Source organism: Calidris pugnax, unplaced genomic scaffold (genome assembly GCF_001431845.1).
Source record: "Calidris pugnax isolate Ruff unplaced genomic scaffold, ASM143184v1 scaffold188, whole genome shotgun sequence".
Taxonomy (NCBI): Eukaryota; Metazoa; Chordata; class Aves; order Charadriiformes; family Scolopacidae; genus Calidris; species Calidris pugnax.
Genome location: NW_015091257.1, coordinates 2,930,338 through 2,953,107, shown reverse-complemented (window position 1 = coordinate 2,953,107; position 22,770 = coordinate 2,930,338). Strand labels below are relative to the sequence as shown.

The 22,770-nt window shown below is 37.3% G+C and overlaps 1 protein-coding gene across 3 annotated transcripts in view; it reads left to right on the top strand.

The window, feature by feature from the left end:
• HERC2 (HECT and RLD domain containing E3 ubiquitin protein ligase 2) overlaps positions 1 to 22,770 on the top strand; it is a 115,092-nt gene that overhangs the window by 13,532 nt on the left and 78,790 nt on the right. For 2 of the 3 annotated variants that reach the window (XM_014960244.1, XM_014960246.1), the window contains exons 3-8: positions 6,221 to 6,358; positions 16,952 to 17,171; positions 18,814 to 18,914; positions 19,710 to 19,866; positions 20,661 to 20,771; positions 21,100 to 21,271. In XM_014960244.1, coding sequence (XP_014815730.1) covers positions 6,221 to 6,358; positions 16,952 to 17,171; positions 18,814 to 18,914; positions 19,710 to 19,866; positions 20,661 to 20,771; positions 21,100 to 21,271 — 899 coding nt within the window. The remainder of the gene's footprint in view (positions 1 to 6,220; positions 6,359 to 16,951; positions 17,172 to 18,813; positions 18,915 to 19,709; positions 19,867 to 20,660; positions 20,772 to 21,099; positions 21,272 to 22,770) is intronic. The other variant, XM_014960245.1, reaches the window with a different exon arrangement.

The following is a 22,770-nucleotide window of genomic DNA, read 5'->3' as shown; positions in this document are numbered from 1 at the left end:
TTGATTTAATGTATTGCCAATTAAGATAGAGTTGGAGAGTAACCAAGGAAAATTTAAACAACACTTTCCCCTCACCATTCCTTTGCAGGCTCAATGTCACTCCTTTTTTCCTGACTTTTCTAGCTGCCCACCCCAGTGGCACAGGGGGATGGGGAATGGGGTTAAGTTCAGTCCATAACAGTTCATCGCTGCTGCTCCTTCTTCCTCACACCCCTGATCCAGCATGGGATCCCTCCCATGGGCTGCAGTCCTTCATGAACTGCTTCAGCATGGTCCTCTCCATGGGCTGCAGAATACCTGCCCTGCTGTGGTCCTTTCTGCCCACCTCAGGGAATTACCTGCTTCACCACGGTCTCTTCTGTGGGCTGCAGGGGAGTATCTGCTCTGGCACATGGAACGCCTCCTCCCTGCTTATTCTGTGATCTTGGTGTTAATATGCTGTTCCTCACTTCTCTTTCTCCCCAGCTCCTCCTCTGCCTGTCTGTCATTTCTGCCCATTCTTACACGTGCTCCCTGAGGTGCCACCATTTTCACTGAGGGGCTCAGCTGTGCCCTGTGGTAGGTGCGTTGGGACTGCTGTGTCTGACATGGGGTAGCCATGGCCTGTCCTCACACAGAGGCCACCCAGCAGGTGCACCCCCCTGCCCACACCAGAACCTGGCCATCTACACCCAATACATGCATATGATATATTAGGTATAAATAACGAATGGATGTAGAGATCCTTTCTAAATGAGCATTATGTGAGTTTCTCGTCGTTTTACTTCCTTTTATCAAATTCTTTGACTAGCGGCGTGTTCAATATGTTAGAGAAAGAATAGAGTTCTTCTAATATTTTGCATTGGATGTCCCGTGATTTTGAGATTTCTGAAATATCTTGATTTTTGCATCATCTTTACTTTTGCCTTTATCAATAAAGGGATAGAAATAATGGCAAGGTGCTCCTGGCTAAAGGCTGAAATAGTCTCCGGAGACGCCATCCACAGATCATGCTCCTTCATCTGTTCAGTGCTCTGCAGTCATTTTGCCTGAACCACGGGCCTGCGAAAAGATCGTGTTTGAGATGATTTGTAATCCCTTCTATCTCTGGTTTTGCATCCTTAAAAAGTAGCTCTACATACATCTGTTTTCTGACACATTGTGATTTTCTTAACAATTTAAATCATGAATTGGACTTAAGTATTTTGCCATTTTGTTCCTCTGGAGGGGTGAAGTGTAGGTATTATATAGCACAGATTGCATCTGTTCTTTTTCACAACTGGAGTCTCTGTCGTCTTCTACATAGATACTGCTAAAACACCTATTTCTTGAAAAGCTACAATAGTTTAGAAATTTGAATATAGCTTTTTCAGGCTCTTAACTCTTAGAATTCATGTGTGAATTCTCTTTCAGTGAAGTTAAACTTCATAAATGCCATTGTACCGGTCAGCAGGATTGGTAAAATATAGTCATCTTTCTCACTAAACTTGAGCTTTGAGAAGAAAAAGCTAATCAAGGCTATTTCTGGTCAGTGTTGATCTGAATGTATATTTGATTCCATTAGGCAGTATTGAGTCTTGGAACCAGAAAAATTGTGGGTCAGTTTGTACCTCTGAACTTGCAGCTCGAATTGAGTTTCATGAAATTAAAATCTAGAATGTTTCAGTCTGTTTAGTTGGTAGTTACTCTTTTTGCATAAATGATGTACAAATGTAATTCAAGAGGCGAGGTAGAAGTACATCTCAGTAATGAGATTTATATTAAAAGCAGCATATTTTAGTCTCAGTACTCAGATTCTGCTGCTATGTAGAGAAATTTGGAGATAAAGAGGAGAGGTTGCTGTAAGTAGTCCATTTTATTCAGGCTGTTTTGAGAAGTTCTGATTTATGCTAATGCATTGTAACCCCTTTTTCTTCACTAGTGCTATAGCTCTGTTGATGCTGGCAGGGCTGCTCAGACGAGGCATTCCACTCTTTGAGGGGATGTCAGCAGTGGCAATAGACTGGAAGACCATGCTATTGATAATGAACAGCATTCCTTTTCTCTCTAGGAAGAGTATGCAAATAGTGTATTTTTTCCCCACTGTTAACAAGAACATTTGGTTAGGAATAACCTCTTTGTTTTTTCTTCATGGCACTTTCAGAACGTGGTTCCAAGTATCATCTGAGGACACAGCAGTGACAGTAATGATGTCCAAATACAGGTGCACTTGCAGCATGGGAAGTACTTAAAAGATAATCAGGCTGCCCTCAGGAGATTTGGGTCAGATTAGTATGTCGTATACTAGAAGCTGTGTACTGAAGATAGTAAAAAATATTAAATAATGTTATTTTTACTAAATTCCTAAGTTGGAAAACTATTACTGGAATTTTTTGAGACATATGAGTCAATTATGCACTAGGCAGGTCTCTATTTTTTTGTGGGTTTTAAGTTCCAGGGCAAAAATACAAAATCATCAGCTTCATCCCTCTGTCCTGCCTTTGGTAAACACTGTGGGCTTCCTCTTCTCTTCTGCTCCCTCCTTCTGGAAAGTTGGACCTTTGTCAGCCGAGTGCTGTTGAATTCACAGACTTCATTCAGTGTTACACCTGCATATAGGTGATAAAGTCCAAAAGGCACAAGCGGTTCCAGAGAGGCTGGCAAACCCCAAATCTTTATGGTAAGAATAGCAGTGTATGGGAATGGATTATGAGTGGTACCGTTCAAGCGGTGTATGTATCAAACTGTAGTAAGTGAGCAGGCGTATAGGCTGGCTCCTGCTTTGAGCCTCCTTTCCTGTGTATGAAAGAACTTGCTAAAAGTGAGGGATGCCTCTTTTCTCTCCTGCTTTCCCCAACCCAGCTATAGTGCCTGCACCCAGTGGCTCAAGCGTCCAGTACTCAGCTGTGAGTTGGTGGACTCTCTTTGCAGGACAGAGGGAAGTTTGACAGTTTGACTTCCTAAGCGTAAAATGCTTTATTGCATGTTCAGCATATAATTTAACAGATAATTTGAAGGATGCATTTAAAAAAAAAAAAGTATACTAGGAAATAGAAGAAACTTTATTTCTGATTAGGGTTAGGAGATCAGAATCTGAGCTTCTGCACTTGGAAGATTGTGTAAATGGTTTGCAAATGGTTAAGCATGCATCCTTCCTTCACAAATAACTATCACTTAAAATTTATATACATACATATATGTATATATATGAAGAAAAGCTCTTTAGCAGAGAAAAAAAACAATTATTTTGTATTGCAGCTGAAACATTTCCTGAATCTGGGACTACCAAATACTGTTTGAGAGGGGGTGTACAATGCAGCCCTTGCCTGAAGCACTCTGCCTGACTTTTTGCCTTGTGAATGGCAACATCTGTTGGGAAACTGTTGCAGGCTTTTTGTTCCTATTGAGGGATTCCGAACTCTTATCAGTTCATTGGCATTTAAGAGCAGCACAAGATCATACTCTAACAGGTGCCAGAGGCGGCTATGCAGTGTCTGTTATTTTCTTCATTGAATAAGAAATGTAAGTTCCACCTTTAGTTGCTTCCTTTTTATCTTCTGTTTATGCTGAATGAGGCTATTGCTGTGGAAGGTGGAGCACGAGCTGCGAGCTACTGTGGTTTGGTTTGGGAGCTGACTTCTAATTGAGGATGGTTACTCAGTTGCTCAGTTTTAACTGGCTAAGCACACCTACCTCAGCTTGGAGCCTTAAGGTTGTGAAGCAGAAAGTCCCTTGAGGGAAATGTTACCTCGTTGTTTTTCTCCACCACAATACTCACGCTTCAGTCTGAGAAAAACGTGACAAACTGTTTTAACTTCACTGCAGCATGTTTTTGCATGCAATGCTTTGAAAACTTTCTTATTATTTGTTATTTTGGCCTGTGCTGGCTTCACTCAAGATTTCTTCTTCCCTGCCCCCCTTTCTGAAAAATCTTTGGCATTGCCTTTTTGAAAATCCCTTTCTTTAACCATAACTGAGCTTCCACGGTTACAATTTCTGTTGTTGCTGCTTTCGATCGAGACCAATACCAGTTTAATACCAGTTTTGTCCCTCATGGTGCAAGTGTTTGGTTTTTGTGGTTTGTTTTTTTTTTTTTTTCCCCAAGTATAATGAAAAGTCTTTGTGGAACAATTTGACATGTGCTTTTAATGTGAGTTTTAGCTCAGCTCCTTCCCACTTCTCCTCTCATTGTGCCCCTTTTCTGGTCGTACAGACAATGAAAAAGAAAAAGTCCCCCTTGTGGATTTGCATGTCAAAGTTGGTTTTATACAATACAAAGTTTAATTTCCAGCCTGGGCTGGGGCCTTCTTTATTTGCAGTTGGGCAAAGTGACTAAGTTCGTAGCCCTTCGTTGTCATCCTTTGCCAAGGATCTGTTAAAAAGCGTAACGAGTTCTCTTACAGCTGCCTGCAAAACGTAGTGTCTTGGCACAACACCCTTCTACCCACTAACTAAAATCCCAGACCCTGCAGAGCGTGTCTCTAGATGTGTAGGTGAGTGGAGAAACATGAGATTATAGTGTTACTGTTACTGTGGGAATATTCTGAACTACTGGGGCTAAACAGGGTCCTTAGTCACTGGTTGATCTCTATAATGGAATTGGTGTCTTTAATATTATTTGCTTGGTTTTGGACGCTGGTGACTGCTGCACCATAGGCTATTCCTTGGTGTTTGAGAGAAATGCTCTCTCTGATTTCCACTTTTAAGTGGGATATCCAGACTGCTTTTTCCTGTTCTCAAGTGACCTTTGCTATCCCCTCCTTAGCTCACAATCTCAGCTGCAGCATGTGTGCTGCAGTTATGTCTCCTTTTTTTTTTTTCCCCCCTGTACTCCTTCAGTCTTTATCTGCCACCTCCTGAGCCCTCGCATGTGTTATAGGTTGGCTTTAATTTACAACTTGGCACCTTACACCTTGTACTTGTAATTAAGGTACCTTAAAAAAGTTTTATTTTGGGAGGTGCTATTGTCTGTAGCCTAATAAATTTTTAACAGAGGCAGTCACAGATGCAGTTACAACCAGATAAGGCATTTGCTTTTTTTCAGGCCAGGGGAAAAGAACACTTGAATGTTTTTGTACACTGTGATAGGTGTATTTGGGATGTTCTGAGGTAATGAGAGCCTTTGATCTCCAAGTGGGGTCATGGTGAGTCTGAGGCAGGCTGCAATCATATGTGCTGTGTCTGGCTGCAGCTGTAAAACTCTTGCTTATTATGCTATTTTGAAATATGCTGCTACAAATGTGAGATATGAAGAAGACAAAATTCTAATGCTTGTCTGGCTTGTTTTGGCCATGACATTCGGGAGGGATGTCTCTGTGGACTAGGTTGGCAGATAGGAATGGAGGAGCAGTTGTTTTTAAGAGCCTGGTGGAAATGGCTGAAAGTAAACTCTTCATTGATAAGTTGCAAATGCCAGACTTGAGAAATTTGGGGGGATATTTTTAGAAAAGAAGGTCAGGGTGAGCCAATGTGGCCCTTAATTGCAAAGCAATCTCGTGCATTGAACTGACTGGAGGTATGGGTATGGAAATCCATATCCCCAATACAGACAAGGAGAGACTTCCAGCTGTCTAATTCTGCTGTGTTTAGAAAATTGGGACTTTTATGCAGCCTTTGATTACAGAGATAAGTGACTAATGTCTGTGTTCTGTCTTTATGAAAATGATCTCAAAAGGATTGCAAATGCTATTTTGTTGCTTGGGCAAAAAGTGGTGGTATTATTTTCATCACTTGCTGTTAATTACTAAGATACTAGATAGATTACAGATGTTGAAATACTGTTGCATAAAATTAGTGTAAATGCCAATATATAGCTCTCCTTGATTTTGAAATCAAGGCAATTGCTATCTTTTTTTTTTCTGTGTTGGAAATGGAATATGCAAACAAATAAATACTACAGAAATGTGGATAGCTGGTAGCAAAATCAGATTTAAAGAGCATCCTTTGTGGTACTGTGTGTTGCAAATCCTTTGCAAGTCTTAACGTGATGGTATTGCTATTAAATGTTCATCCTCCCTGGGAGGTTACAGCAGTGTTCTCTGGATTCTAAGGTTACTGTCTTATGAAACGTAACATGAGACCTAGCACCTGTGACAGTTAACATGGTAAAATACTACTTCCCCCCGACCCTGTACTCTTAATGAAAGACAATATTGCTATAAACTTGTGGGTGGGACATTTTACCTTTATATTTCTAATCTAGAACTGAATTCAAGGGGGAAGTAGCTTAACTGTTTTTTTTTTTCCCTTTTTTTTCCTTTAGATGATAGCACTGAATGCCAAACTGCATCAAAGAAAGAAGAGCAAAACGACAAAGAAAAGAAAGATGAAGAAGAGACTCCACTGCCCACTTACAGGGCCAAATCAATTGTTGAGAGTTGGGTGTGGGGCAAACAACCAGGTATTACAGCTGTTTTGGTCATTCTCACTGAAGCATGACGTATTCTATATTGATAACTACTTTTGTAGCATCATGAAGTAATTGGATCAAATGTACTTGCTGACAGAGGCATCTGTTAGGTTAGTGGAATAAGTTGGATAAGTGGTTAACTGTGATTCAGCTTAAACATTTACTATAATTACTTTCAGATTTGATTAGACTCATGACTTGAAGAGTCAATTTGCACATTTTATGCTGCTTGAAGGGACGATAAACTGACTTGGAACAAATGCAGTTATACAGTGAAATGTTGCCATGTCTTCAGAATATTTCTTTTCAGTTGTAGACACTAAAAAGGGATTGCTTGGTTTATGGAGCCTGAATTTTCTGCAGGCAATAAAGGCATAATAGTGATTTTTCTTTTTGATTTCATGGTCTGATGGATAAATTTGAGTGAATCATGGGAGAAAGGTTGAAATGGTTAGTTCAATTAACTGTCTATCCTGACCTTTGCTGACAGTAATCTCACCTATTATGGCAATGGAAAAATGTTTTGTGTGTTCACATCTTCATGTATGGCTCTATAAAATACTAATTTTGGTACTGAAGCCAGTTGAAGTTCATGGCTGTTTATTACTGCAGAACAGCAATTCGTTGTCTAAAATTGGCCACATTTAAAAATAGCAGATCAGAAGAAGCTTCACTTCAGTGGTTTGTTTTACAGTTCTGGTGTGTGATATTGCCAGATTCAGTTGTTGTCATGTACAAACGTTGGAGACATCTGTTGTGCCCCATTTTCTTTCCCCTCACCCAGAAGAGCTTGAAGATCCCTTGGGAAAGTATTGTCTCTTCAGCACCAGGATCTGCATCTGTGTAGCCCTGTTTGCTAGGGAAGCTATTTGTTTCTGTTGAGCCACAGATCAGCTGCTAGTCTGCTGTCCTCTGCTCTGTGCCAGCCGGCTTGCTCCCTTTTCTTAAGGACAGGGGGACAGATGGACTTGCTGTCACTCTCATAGTAGGACAGAAATTTGCAGTGTAGGAGGAATGAAAAGAATTGCCACTACAGTGGAAGAGAGAGTGATAACCGAATGTGTTGAAGAGATATAAGCTGAAGGTCACATTATTTTTCCTTTTATTTAGTGTTTGTTGCTGAAGAGTAAAATAGAACTGTTACACAAAATGGTTATCTAAATGCCAAGTATCTTACCAAATTTCTCCCAACAGACAAACATGTTTGGCACAAGACCTGGCCTTTAAGGTTATTCAGTTATTTCTTAAAAATTGAACAACTGTTTAGAAAAGAAAGATGTATGTATATTTGGAGTTTTCAGACAGAAATAACATACACTTTTGTATTTACTTTTAGTTCTTATATATAGTATGGTTTATTAGCGCACATATAGATACTTACTCTAGAAATAACCTACAAAGACTTTATCTTACGAATTTGTCTCTTACCACTTGTGTTTGAAGTTTGTATCACCTCGCTGTGACATACAAATCATTAAACAATACTGCAAACACACCTGCAGTTTATTTGTAGAAGTGTTACAGGTGGCTTTTGTTCATGATTGTTGGTAACTTTTTGTTTTGCATTTGTCAGAAACGTGGCTAACCGCTGCCTTCTGAGCCATCCTGGTTTTTTTTGGCTAGGCAATTAGTTTTGAAAAAGAATAATACAGAGAATCACTTCAATTTTGATACTTTGTGTAAGTGTTTCATAAAATGAGGAAAACCGTTTTAACCTTTTCTTCTGTTACGCTTCATAAGAATAAAATGAACCTTTGAACATTTGCCTGTCAAAAGTATGAAGGAACTTCTGAAAAGTAGAATTGTTTCTTAGATATATTGCTGCTGATCAAGTAAGAATTAAAGACTTACTATGTTTTCATTTGTGTCTGATATTCCTTTTTTACAAAAAGAACTGAAGAGGCATTTAAAGTCTGTGTTTCAGGTCAATACCCTTAGCTGTTTCTACTGAGCTGATTGATTTGCAGTCTTACATTATGAAAATAGTATCTAGACATTAGACAGTGTATATCCATGGTTTAGAAGTGCTGTAATAGAATCTTATTTTGCCAAGAAGCGTGGAGGATCGTGCTGTTGAACTTCAGCAGGCTAATCCAGGTCAGTGGGCCTTGTGACATCCCTCCCCCATGAGGGCTGAGAGATTTTGAAAGCACACAAAACCCCCTGTTTATAGAATGTGTCGAGAAGCAGTACTTTTTGTCCCCCCATTCAGGCCCTCCCCTTGTTTTGTCATCCTGGCACAAGTTCAGAGAAGCAAAATGCTTTCCCTAGTTCTGATTTATGCTGAGATCACTCCTCTGCCTGAACAGGGCAAAGAGGTCATAGCTTTTTTTTGGAATGGTCTTATTATTCCAAGTACTGTTAAAATGTGTAAGATAGTAATAAATAACACAGGTTAAGTCATTATTTGACTTTAAGGTGTTTTTTCTTCCCTAGTGTTTGTCCATTTCATGTTCAGCTCTTAACAGATATATGTTGAAATATCCCAGCCTCACTTTTGATGTGAGTGCTTCTTTAAAACATCTTCCCCCTACCCAATTCCTACCAGGTTGTGTTCATTAATCAGTTCTTCTGATTCTTCCCAAAAATCTGGTTTTACTACTTTCATCAGTTTTTGTTTCTGAAAATGTTTTGTCTTTGAGCATTTTACATAATCTGCAGAGATGTCTAGGTGTTCAGCCCCTGAAAAAGAGGAAACCCTTTGAAGCAGTCGTTCAAAACCTACAGGAAGTAGAGCAGTATTCAATTTTCTTGGGCTTCTTTTTTTTTCAGTCATGATCTGCATAAGGTGGGCTATATTGAGTCAAACCTAAGGACAGTCTAGTCCAATGCCCTTATTGCAACAGCATAAACAGCAGCCGCCAAGTGAATAATTAGATCTCATGTTTATGATTGTCTATAGACTTTGAGCCAGAGGTACTGGTATGGGGAAATGTGACTATGTGTTTGGATTTCCCACCCCCCACCCCCTTTGTTTTGCTGGAGCATGTGTGTGCATGTCATGACTTGATAGTTATGTTAGCATAATAATAACTTTAATACTTTTTTATGTTGATTTTTTTTTCATTAATTTGTTTTAGTCCCTTTTGAACATTCTGAACTTTTAGCATCCGCAGCTATATGTAGCAAGGAGCTTTGCAATTCAGCTGTTTATCACATGAATATTGTGTCCTCCTGGTCTTTGACTTGATTTTGGCATCTGTTAGTTTGACCTAATGCCCTTGTTCTCATACTGGAAGAGGCAGTGAGTGGTTGGTCTTTACTTGTCTTCCCCAGCACTGGTGGGAAGGCTTTTTTGTGTTCCAAGAATTCTGTTACAATCACCCCCCAGTTGAATCTTTACCTCACTGAAGATCTTATTTCATGCAACTTCTATGCATACCGAAGCCATTTCAAACACCTAGTTCTTCCCTCTATGGGTGTTTTTTTTTTTCCTTCCTATATTTTTATACCAGGGAAGGTGGGTTGGGAACTGTATATACTGCTTCAGCTATGGTAGCACCTAGGTTTCATGAAATGGCCTAATGATCTCTTGTTTTCGTTCTGTTTGTCTCAGTACTCTGTTTTTCCAGCTGCTGTGAACAATTTCTTCTTGGAACTACCCTGCTGTAGTGCCAAGATCTCATTCCTGAGTGGAAGGTTGTTTGGAGCCCCTTTAACAAGGAAAACTGGGATTATGTTTCCCTTGCTCATCACTGTACATCTACCGTTTTATTGCTCACTTACTTAATTGCCTGCATATTTTTGCAGTTGGCTCTCATCTTTACTCATGTAGTACCAACAGACTTAATGACCTAAATGTGTCTCCATTTCCACACAATTTATGCATGTGTGGAGCAGCAGAGAAAGTTACACAGGTTTCTGTGGGACTTGTTGTTGTCACTCCTAAGTGTTATTTATTCATATTCCTTGACGCATTCTGTATGTGTCTCTACCAGTGTTAAGGGTTCTAACCCTTAACATTATATATATATCACTGTCGGGTGTTTAGAAATGTCTTCAATACACCATGTCTTAATAGATACAAAATCTGAAAGATTTGAGTGTTTTCAACTTTTCAACTTCCATCCAGACGTGCAGTTTTCCCTTAAGATGAGTATTTTTTTTGTGGTTGTTGTGTTTTCTTTTATTTTTGTTGTTGTTTTTTTGTTGGTGGTATGATTTGGTTTTCTTTTTTTTTTTTTTGGTTTTCTTTTTCTTTTGTCTTGGGGAAAAAGCACTGGTACGGTCTTTCTCAAAGCTTAAAACTGTAGAGCCAGCTTACTTTGATTGGGGGTATAGTTGAGTATTTATTTAATACCACTTGAGGTCAGGTAACTTATTTCTTGGAAAAAAATGGAAACAGCTCCACTGGTGCAACAACTGTCTTTAAGGTCCCTTCCAACGCTAACCATTCTATGATTCTATGAACTATGTGTATAAAAACTTAATGTTAAAAGCTGTTAAATAGGTTATGATTCAAATTCACTGTAACCTGATCTAGATTTGTATGTTTAAGATACTAAATATTTCATACTTAGAGACAAAGTTACTTTAAATTCACTTTAATTGTTGTCTGACTAGAAAATGCTACCTTCAACTTGGAAGTTTCAGTAGGAATGCTACTGTTCTCTCTCCTGTAGGACAAAAGGAATGAGGAAATAATGTGAACATGCTTAAATGAATAAGCAATGTAAAGTTGAAGTTGGGATATTATTTTCTTGTGCAGTCAGATCTGGTTTATATTAGCAGTGAATTAAACTATTATGCTGGTAAATCAGTGTCATGATGTATCACTTCTGGGGTTTTCTCCTGCATGAGCGAGAGCTTGTTTACAGACAATGTGGGATCTTGTTTTTCCCACATTGTTAGTATAGCTGATTGCACTAAGAAATGCTTTAGAGGCAATACCTAAGGGGGCAGGTTAAAATGACCCATGGGGTTTCAGTGAGATGTTATTGAGATATATTTAACTACCAACAGCAGTAGATCCTTTCTGTGTTTGCTTTGTGAGAGAGAAGGGGACATGCAGAACTCTCATTCTGTAAGGGCTATTAGTTACATGATTGAATCTAAGTTTGTACTGTGTATAAAAGTAATTAAAAGCAGTTTTGGTATTGAAAAAATAGTTTTAACTTCCTTTATAGTGACATTTTCTACTTTAATAACAGTTCTTGATCAATACTTAAGTTCAGATTTCGAAATGCTGATATAAGGAAGTTCAGTCAAAGGATAAAATTTGACCTCCTCTGTTTTACATTTCTCAGAACTCCTCCATCCCTGTTTTTTCTTGTACTTTCTTGCCACTTGGAATAGATTTTTCACTCTCTTTTCCCCCCCCCGCCCCCAGCTGCTTGAAAGCTTTTGTCCAGCTCTAAGTATCTGTTCGGTTGCGGTTTATGCTCTCAAAGGGTGTATGTGTATGTATATTTTTACACACACGCAAAGCTCAGTTCTTGCTATTTTGTTTTGTGTGTGTTTGAGCATCTATTTAAACAGGGTTTGCTCACAATATAAACTTTGAAAATTAAGGCACATAATGAGATGCATTCTGAATGTGCATGCAACTATTCATTATTTCTCCCGCTGAATACTAATAAGGTAAGATCTGCTGATGGTCATCTTTTGAACCGCGGAACAGACAGAAGGAAGCTAAAAGCTAAATGCTTTTTTAGAATTGTATTCTTTGTTGGTATAAAATAATTTGGGGAGTCTGTTTAGCTGTTTCTGGTGGAAATTATGTGCATGTGATTGCATTTTTGTCTTTCCCTCTAACTTTTGAATTCACTCATTCTATAGCGATGGCTTGCAGGGCTATTAGATGCTTGTTAAGCCAACTGCATCCTCTGTCTGCTCTTTCTCCAGTGGAAATACCGTGTAGTGGAAGGGGAAAGAGGAGACAAAATATAACAATCTCTAGGAACTCGGAGCACATTAGTTCTGCTGCTGACAGGAATGTGTGCTCATTAGAACAGTAGATTCTTGCCAAATTCTGTTTGAAATGCATTTTGAGTTTTTTGGTCTGAAATCCTCTCCATACCGTAACATCTGTATTTGCCTTTACTAAAGCTTGTCACTCAAAGTCCTTGAAACTTGATATTGGCATTTTTAAGGTCCTTAATTTACCAGTTAGAAGGCTGTGGTGTTCCCTACAAGAGCTAATGAAATAAGTGTTAAGAAACCATGTTGTATGTTATTTTATTTTTTATTTTTAAGGTGCTAAATAGGAGCAAATGCCTTTAGACAGGCTATCTATCTTAGGCTTATGTCAGGTTACTATTTTAGCTGTGGCTGAGATGGTTTAAGATGTTAAAGTCTTCAGCTCCTCTTTTCACCTCCCCCCAAATTTAATGGCATACCTGAATAACATGTCACTTCTTAATTCTGTTCTGTCAAATGATCTGGGTTAAACACTATCAGTATTTTTCCTTCTAATGCAGAGAACTTCTGCCAGGAGGAATTAAGAAGTGAAGACATGTAGTTATGTTAGTTGCTGAGGGGAGGGAGGGATGTGATAAATTTTAACAGAAAATGGTAAAACCCTTACCTATCTTCACTGCAGCCAGAAACATGTCTGACACCAGCTGTCATTTAGTAAGTATTCGACTAGTGGTGGGAATTATTGAGAATTTAAACTTGTATGGTATGACTTCTAACTCTTATGTTGTAGGTATGGATTAGGTAAATAATGCTTCTCCACCCTTCCTAAAATAACTGACAAAGCAAAGCCTTGCAAGGAATGGTTAGCATCAAGGGCTGGCGTAGTCGCCTATGAACGGTTTTGTTTAAAGAGTTCCCCGTAACCTTCTCAAATGAAATTTGAATCGTTACTATTAATAAGCTATTCTCTCATTAGTCTGTTTAGTTCCTTGGTGTTGTTCAGACTTGAGGGTTTATTGAAATCAATTTCACTGGGTTGATTTCCAGATACATTTAAAACTTTCTAAAGATGAACTTAACTTTTGTAAAGATAAGTTTTCTTATGAAATAAGACAAAATTTAAAGTAAGGAAGTGTATAAATAAATCTCAGTTAAAAACAGTGTTACTTTTAATAAAACAAGACAGTTCTTAGTTCAGTTTTGAGATGTCTGAATTATAGGACTATTATAACCTGTTCCAGCTTTTACTACACTTTGCATATGAACTTTCTTTTGTGTTCTTGAAATACTAAAGAAGTACGTATAAAACATTTAAGAGTGTAATTATTAATTTGGTAGAGTGTTTCTAAAATTGAGACTGTGAAGGCAAGGCGAGAAGGGGGGAAAAAAATAATTTTGTTACCACTAAATTCAGTAAACGTAACCTTATGTTTCATGTTTTATTTTTATGTGGCTTGAATGTTAGCGAGGCTAAATCATATTTTCCATTAGAAAAGAATTTTGCATGCAATGTTTAAGTATCTGAAAATAGTATATTGTAACTGAACATTTCTTCATATTACTAGTTTCTGAATATAAAGACTGTGTGATTTTTACCGATAATCACTTGAATAATGAATTCTTTCAAGCCTTTTTTATTCATAAAAGATTGATTAATTTTCTAGCTTTTGTATTGTCTTAATTTGACCTTCTTTTACTTGTTGACTTCATTGTCAGGAAGCAAAATGATTTGCTTTTAAAATCCCTTAATTTAGGAAGAATTTAGAAAACACTATTGTGAGGTTTTGTTTTGTGAAACATTGCATAGTTGATGGAACTACAGGCTGGTTTTCTATTAAAAAAGAATTGAACCTTTGAGGTATTTTAACCATACATTAATGTTAATATTTTGTCAAATGAGCCAGTTGTCCGATCAGCTTATTGAGTAGGATGTTGAGTATCTTACAGGTTATCCTCCATGCGTATTGCTGAACCATTAGGAATTAATTGGTGTGTGTGTAATGCAATGGCCAGCTTTAAAACTGGTACCTCTTGGTGTGCACACGTTGTATGTGCTTCTGTAGGATTCTGTTTTCTATGCATTCGGAGTTCATACAGTAGTTTGTGTCGCGTATTGCATCAGAATGGCTGGTGTGCTGATCACAGCCCTACTATGGTTGATTGAAAGTGGTTTGCAAGGTATGCGGTTGTAGACTTTCAGGGAAACTTCCTCATAAAGTAATTGCTGGAGGTGGTTTTCTGTCTGTCCTAAGTGTTTCTTTCAGTAGTCCCCATGAAAAATGTTTAATAAGCATATAATTTTTAAATTAAGGGCTTTTTATCTAATTCTTCAACTCTCAGAAATAATTTTAGAGTGAGTCCACATTTTGATAACTTGCCAGCCAGGAAGGAATGATGGATGCCATAGCTCTGTATTACTTTTATAGACTGCTGGGTCTGGCACCTAGTGCTTGATTTCTGTAGCACCAAACATAGATTCTCTCTTCCCCAAACATAAGTGTTAATTGAAATGCCTTTCTTTTTTTCTTCATTGACTATTTCTTTACTTTTCCAATAGATACATGAGAACATTATGTGGGGAATGAATCTGCAGAATGAAATCAGTTGCCAAAAAGATAAATATTAGGAAAAGCCTCTTTGTGGACAGTTTGGGAGTTTCTTACTTCATTGCTATATCCTGGTGGTATTTAGAGGTTGATCGGGCTTTACTGTTCAGGAAGGGAAGGAAAAAAAAAACTGATTTGTCTCTTCTGGTGGTTTGTTTAGAGAGATTGTGAAACTGGCATGTCAGTATTGATCATGTTCTGTTAAGATACACTGAAGTGCAGAAGCCATGTGCTGCAAGATACTCTTGTATTTTTGCTTATAAAATAAAGGTTAAGGTGCATCTAAGAAAACAGCAGCAGTCTCAGAACATGTAGTTTCTATTCTGTAGAAGTATTTACTTTGGTGCGGAATACTTGTTAACTGACAACTACAGTCAGATGTGGTTTTACTTTACATTAAACCTTCTGAGTAAACTTCTGTATGGCCATAATGTTAAGCGACATCATAAAAGCCAAACTAAACAAATCAAATATGGCTTTTTTATTTGTGTGTGACTTTCCATTTTGATCTGAAGTACCTGTTTGTATGTAACTTGTTGATACGCAACTGTGGTGGAGTTGTTTGCGGAATTTTGTAGGATTAATATTAAGGCAGTGTGGCTTTTTGTCATGTTTCTTGTTGGTTTTGTCATGTTTCTTGTTGGTTGAGTCAAGGTGATGTACCTTAGAAAAGGTATGAATGTGCATAATAGCTGCTATTGCTTTTGTCTAATGTTTTTTTAAGGTCTAGACTGCAAGGAACACTTTTTAATCTGTTCTTACTCATTGAAAAAATAAGATGCAAATTGCCTCAAGGAAAGGAATCTAACACATTATGAAATAGTGAAATGCGAGTAGCAACGTTGAGAACAGGCTGTGGTGGTGGCTGACAACAAACCATAAGTGACTGTGTAATGCGATCCGGCGGTAGAGAAGGCCACTTGAATTCTCTGCTGGGTATGCAAAGCTACAATGAAAAGTAGAGAACAGATCTTTGAAATACATTATATAGTTGGAAAAAGTTATGGCACGTTAGACACAATTTTCAACTCTAGAGACTATCGTGTGTCTAAATTTCTATAGTTTGGGGGCAGCTATTAAAAAAAAGTGTTGGTTTTGTGTGTATGTGTTTGTTTGTTGTTTTTTTTAAAGATTGTGTCCATTTTCTCACAAACACTGTTACGTATATGTGGACATACTTTTTTTTTTCATACCCCTTAGTCAGGTGTCAGTTAAAACAAAGGTACTTCTGTGTAGCAGTCAGGCAACAAATGTGGTTGGCTTAAGGATGAGTATGGTAATTCAGTGCAAAACAGTGTGGTGGCCCAGTGATCAGACTGTTAATAAAGGGACACAAAAGAACCCTTCTGAGATTGCACTTCGTTGATGTTTTTCATAGAAATTAAAGCTACAGAGAATGTAAAAATACACAATTTCTGAATTTTTAAATGTGGGCTTTTTTTTGTTGCTGACACTGTACTTGTTACCATGTGTTATCAGATTACTAGGACTTTGTTGGCTAGGCTGTTGACTGCTTTTTCTGGTTAGTGAAGAATTAGTTCTCTAGTGTTGATACGCAAGTCAGATCTTTTATTTGCTAATAGCACTTGCAAGCATCTTAAATTTCTGACATAATTTGTTTCAGGAGCTTAGCAGCTATTGGCAGTGATCCTAGAGCTTCTGAGAGTAGTTTTATAACTTCTGAGAAACTTAAGATAAAGTGTATCAGTGCAAAATGAAAGCATACCCTTGTGGGGACTTGCAAGGTTGTTCCATGAAATTAAGAGAAGACTGACTCTGAGGGCTGATGATGATAAGAATTTGCTGTCTAACTTGTTTTTATTGAGAAGTGTAAATATTACCTATGACATTTTAATTTCAGACACGAAATATGAAGGTTCAGATGTGTTCACACAAAACCAGTTTTTATGATAACCTTTGTCTAAACACCTGTTAAGTATGATTGTGATTACATAATATTGTGGTTTAGAAATGCGCACATTAAATTTGGGAACAGTGTTTCACTGGATTTTGAGGTTCAGACTTCTGGTCTGTTCATAGTTTTCAGTCTTGATTTTTCTTGATACTGCAGAAAACAAAGATGAACACCCATAAAACGATGTCTTTCTCTGATTCTCAGACGTGAATGAATTGAAGGAGTGCCTTCAAGTACTAGTGAAGGAACAGCAAACTCTGGCCACCCAAACTGCTACAACAGCTCTTTCAGCTATGAGGCTAAAGCAGAGGCTAGTTATCTTGGAACGATATTTCATTGCATTGAACAGAACAGTTCTTCAGGAGAATGTCAAAGTTAAGTGGAAAAGCAGTAGTATTCCTCTGCCTGCTGTGGATAAGAAAAGGTAACGACACATGCATGAACAAGTTAATACATTAGGAAAGTCATAGAAAGGTTATCAACCTGTGTGTGAGCTTAATGTGGTTTCTTCATTCTTGTGAAAAATCAGCAATAAAGAAACAGTTCTTAAGATGGTTTTGCGTGGTGTTACCTGCCATGTAGTTTTGCTCCTTGGCTGATGCTTGTTTATAGTGTCTCTATTCATACTGGTGGTTTTTACTATAATACATTTTTGCAGTTACTATTCTTCCAACTATAAGTATACTTTTATCGAGTTCTACTGAGCTAGAAAGAATGGAGAAGCCTATTTCAGAAATTGTGCTGATGGAGGTTACGTAGTTCTAATAACCTTAATATATTTTTTGTCAATATTTGCTCAGTTAAGGCACGTAACAAATTTAAAAATAAAAATACAGAGAAGTTGAACAGTTTTCCTTAGTTACATGAGAAATGCTGTAATGGTACATTTTTTATTAAACTGTTTCCAGAGAAATAACTGAATAAGAAATAGTCTGATTACTTTCCATGTCTAGATAGATTTTTCTATTTTTAGGTCAATAAGCTATCAGATGAGGCATTAAAGAAGCTATTCAGTAGCTGAACAAGGTTGCTGTCTGACAGAGCAAGCAATTCAGCCAGGGAAATTTTTGTTAGATTGTCTCTAGCTTCAAAAATGAAAGGAGACAGTAAGTAGATACCATGACTAGTTATTATGGTATTAGAGTTCTGAAAATGATATCTTTCTCTGAATAGTCTATTCTCTAAAATTTTTTTTTCAGTTCTGATTAAAACTACTGATACAGTTAGTTTCAGTATCAGTAACTGTATCAGTACAGTTATCAGATTGCTAAAAATGCCAGTTTAAATCTTTCCTCCTTTGAAAAAGGTGTAAACAGTTCATTTTCTTTTGATGTGAGCTTAAAAAGAAAACAGAATTGTTTGTGCTTTCTGAGAGGAAGCAGTAAGGAATCTCCTGTCATTAAGTACAAAGGAAAGCTTACTTAAATTAATGTGACTGTTTGCATAAAAAGAAAAGTTAACACAAATGTATGCGAGTCCAGTAGACATTAATAAAATAAAATAAAATATGAAGAGAGATTCGTAGCATTGACACTTGAATGGAAAGATAAGAAATGATAAAATTAATGGAAATAATTATCTGTAATAGAAGATTCATTAAAAAAAGAAAGCCTATAAGCGTAGTTTATGCAGTCCAAATTAACTAAAAGTATAAACTTAATTCACTTACTCATTATTTACTCAGGATCTTACATCTGTGTATTTTGAATACACCATTATAATGTCACTCTAGGTAACTATAGGCACCCTTCTAACAGCAGTCAGTTATGCCAGTCTATCTAGCTTATTCTTTCTCTGTGAAGCTTTTTGATGTTGGGGCTTGAATTGGTTGTTCCTTGAAGCAGCTGATGTTGAATTTTGGTTGTTAACATTTTGATGTTGATCACTTTCATGCTCAAGAGGCAATTACAATTCTTTACAAATAAAAATTGTGTAATTATATATGCATGCATGTAGCTAAATTATAACATTGTCGAATATTCAAGTTATAGAAATAATTACTAATATAAATATACATTATTATGCATTGTCTCAATATAATTTATATAATATATAATTTTATTTAGCCCAAGACCTGTAGGCAAAGGCGTAGAAGGACTTGCAAGAGTCGGATCCCGAGCAGCACTTTCATTTGCGTTTGCGTTCCTTCGTAGAGCCTGGAGGTCAGGTAGGTCTGCTCTGTAGTGTGTTGCATGTATTCTTCATTAGAAGGCAGATGATTCGTTAAAATGTGCGTGTAATAAATGTTTGCATAGAACTATACATTTTTAAATGTTAGATTTGCGTAATTGTGTTTCATGTTTATGTGGTGTTATGCCCACAGTACTGTTGCTGATTGAAGCCATCCAAGCCAGTACCAATGCTGAATTGTGCTGGGATACTTTTATGCTTAGGAATGAAAACTGGGATTTGATGAAGAGAATGTATATTTAGTGCCAGCTTTCAGAAAAGTTAGATTTATTCTTCAGACAGGGTCAATCCACTATATTACAACATGATAGCAGCAGCCTAGAAAAGGAGTTTGGAGCAATCGTGTAAAACTTGTGTTTAGCTTGTGTATTTGTCGGAATTGTCATCTGTGCCGCCTTTTGGCAGTGTTGTGGTCTGTGCCACCTTAACCTGCCTGTTTGTCTCAGTCTGCACTGTTTGTTCAGATGGCAGCCCTTTGGTTCACTCTTTGTCCAGCTGGCCCTAGTAGTTCTTATAATTTCCTCAGCTGGTGCATAGTGGGATGGGCTGGTTTAAGAATTGTTACTTTTCTGAATGTGTTTTTTGTGAAGCAGCTGGTTCTTCAGAAGCCTTGCAATCAAAATGGTCATGTGAACGTTGAGAACTTTGTATATATTATTAAGTAACTTGTAAGCTTGAGGTTAAAAAAAATAAATCCACGAAACATTATATACAAAAATGTGTATAATTTTTGTAAAGATGGGAGTGTAACTAGTATTGCTGTGTTCCTCAGGTGAAGATGCAGACCTGTGCAGTGAATTGTTGCAGGAATCACTAGATGCACTACGAGCTTTACCTGAGGCATCCCTTTTTGATGAAGGGACTGTGTCTTCTGTTTGGCTGGAAGTGGTGGAAAGAGCTACTAAATTCCTAAGGTCTGTTGTGACTGGGTAAGTTTCTTTTTTTTGAGCATTGCTGAAGTACCTGTTAAATGGCAAACTTGCGTCTCTTAGCAGCTGATGGTATAAACAGAATAGTTTATGGAAAATTAAAAGATTGCTTTCCTTTTCTAATGTTGTTATATGAGCAAGCAAATGATACACGAATGTTTAAATGCTGCTCTTTAAATATGATATAATTCCTTTAAGTATTTAAGAAGAATCTGAATTTGAGTATTCCGGATCACTGCACGTAGACTTAACTGAAAAATAGTGTTTCACTAATGTAAACTGTATCCACATGAAGAGTGCTTTGGTAGTACAATATATGTGTACACTTAATTGTACCTTTATGTTATAGTAAAATAATGCAGACTTCTGTGAGTTATGAGAGAAAATATGCTCATATTGGACTTGGAGCACTCCCCTGCTTTTCCCTGTTATTTATGGAGGCTTAAAGTTACCCTTTCACAATATTTACCAGAAATTACTTGTTGTTTGAGTATTGGGACTACATCCTTATGGTGAATATAATAATATTTTAATTTCTCCTGTGAAAAATGTTCTTCGTGTTCTTAGCATATTTGATAGAGCTATGGAGTAGATAGTGAAGCTTGGGGCAATTTTAAAACCTAGTTGCCACTCCTGCATAGACTGTGTCAGCTTTTCTTTTCAGTTGCTTTCATCACCAATTTTATATTTTTCTGTAAGTGAAGTGATTCTTGGTGTGTTGTGGATGCTTTTGGTAAGCAAATATATATTGTTTCCAATTACTTGTTAGTTGATGCATATTGTTTGACTTTCAGAGATGTGCATGGAGCTCCCAGTACCAAAGGGCCAGGAAACATTCCGTTACAAGACCAGCACTTGGCACTTGCCATATTGCTAGAACTGGCAGTGCAGAGGGGTACACTAAGGTGAGAAGGATCAGCGTTCTGATTTTTACCTGTTACTGTCTCTTGGAACAGGCTGAGCAGTGCCTGTCTTCAGTTTTCATGGCTTTGGCTTTAATGTAATGGTTGTAGTTCAAAGCATATGAACCTTTTCTGTAATGCAGTGGTCATCAAGCTCTTACATTATCTAGACTGCAAAATCCATTTGATATTTTGATAATCTGTTTAAAATGGAAAGCCATAACATCTGATATTGCTGAACTTCAAAATATAGAAAGTGAATTGTATGAATAACCTAAAACAATGTGTTTAGGAACGCTTATTAATAGCAGATGTAAACTTCTTCTTCCAGCCAAATGTTGTCTGCAGTTATGTTGTTGCTTCAGCTTTGGGATAATGGAACGAGAGAAACAGACAATGAGCGATCTGCACAGGGAACAAGTGCACCCCTTCTACCTTTGCTGCAAAGATTTCAAAGTATAATATGTAACAAAGATGTGCCCAATACTGAGGAAGAGATTCAGGTACTTACCTTTGGATTATTTGAAGGGGGTTTTATGTTGTATCAAATTTAATTTGGCTGCCTAAAATATAAAATTATCCAAACAAAATTTAGATTTACTTTGGCAGTAGTGTTTTCCGTGTAAGATATGTATATATATACACTGCTGTTGTTTGGTTTTCATACATAGATTTGAGTTTCTTGAGATAGGAGGAGGAATGTCATAGTATGGTTAGAGGTAAGCGTTGTGTTCCAGAGTTAATGATCCCTTTTTGATGAAGGGACTGTGTCTTCTGTTTGGCTGGAAGTGGTGGAAAGAGCTACTAAATTCCTAAGGTCTGTTGTGACTGGGTAAGTTTCTTTTTTTTGAGCATTGCTGAAGTACCTGTTAAATGGCAAACTTGCGTCTCTTAGCAGCTGATGGTATAAACAGAATAGTTTATGGAAAATTAAAAGATTGCTTTCCTTTTCTAATGTTGTTATATGAGCAAGCAAATGATACACGAATGTTTAAATGCTGCTCTTTAAATATGATATAATTCCTTTAAGTATTTAAGAAGAATCTGAATTTGAGTATTCCGGATCACTGCACGTAGACTTAACTGAAAAATAGTGTTTCACTAATGTAAACTGTATCCACATGAAGAGTGCTTTGGTAGTACAATATATGTGTACACTTAATTGTACCTTTATGTTATAGTAAAATAATGCAGACTTCTGTGAGTTATGAGAGAAAATATGCTCATATTGGACTTGGAGCACTCCCCTGCTTTTCCCTGTTATTTATGGAGGCTTAAAGTTACCCTTTCACAATATTTACCAGAAATTACTTGTTGTTTGAGTATTGGGACTACATCCTTATGGTGAATATAATAATATTTTAATTTCTCCTGTGAAAAATGTTCTTCGTGTTCTTAGCATATTTGATAGAGCTATGGAGTAGATAGTGAAGCTTGGGGCAATTTTAAAACCTAGTTGCCACTCCTGCATAGACTGTGTCAGCTTTTCTTTTCAGTTGCTTTCATCACCAATTTTATATTTTTCTGTAAGTGAAGTGATTCTTGGTGTGTTGTGGATGCTTTTGGTAAGCAAATATATATTGTTTCCAATTACTTGTTAGTTGATGCATATTGTTTGACTTTCAGAGATGTGCATGGAGCTCCCAGTACCAAAGGGCCAGGAAACATTCCGTTACAAGACCAGCACTTGGCACTTGCCATATTGCTAGAACTGGCAGTGCAGAGGGGTACACTAAGGTGAGAAGGATCACCGTTCTGATTTTTACCTGTTACTGTCTCTTGGAACAGGCTGAGCAGTGCCTGTCTTCAGTTTTCATGGCTTTGGCTTTAATGTAATGGTTGTAGTTCAAAGCATATGAACCTTTTCTGTAATGCAGTGGTCATCAAGCTCTTACATTATCTAGACTGCAAAATCCATTTGATATTTTGATAATCTGTTTAAAATGGAAAGCCATAACATCTGATATTGCTGAACTTCAAAATATAGAAAGTGAATTGTATG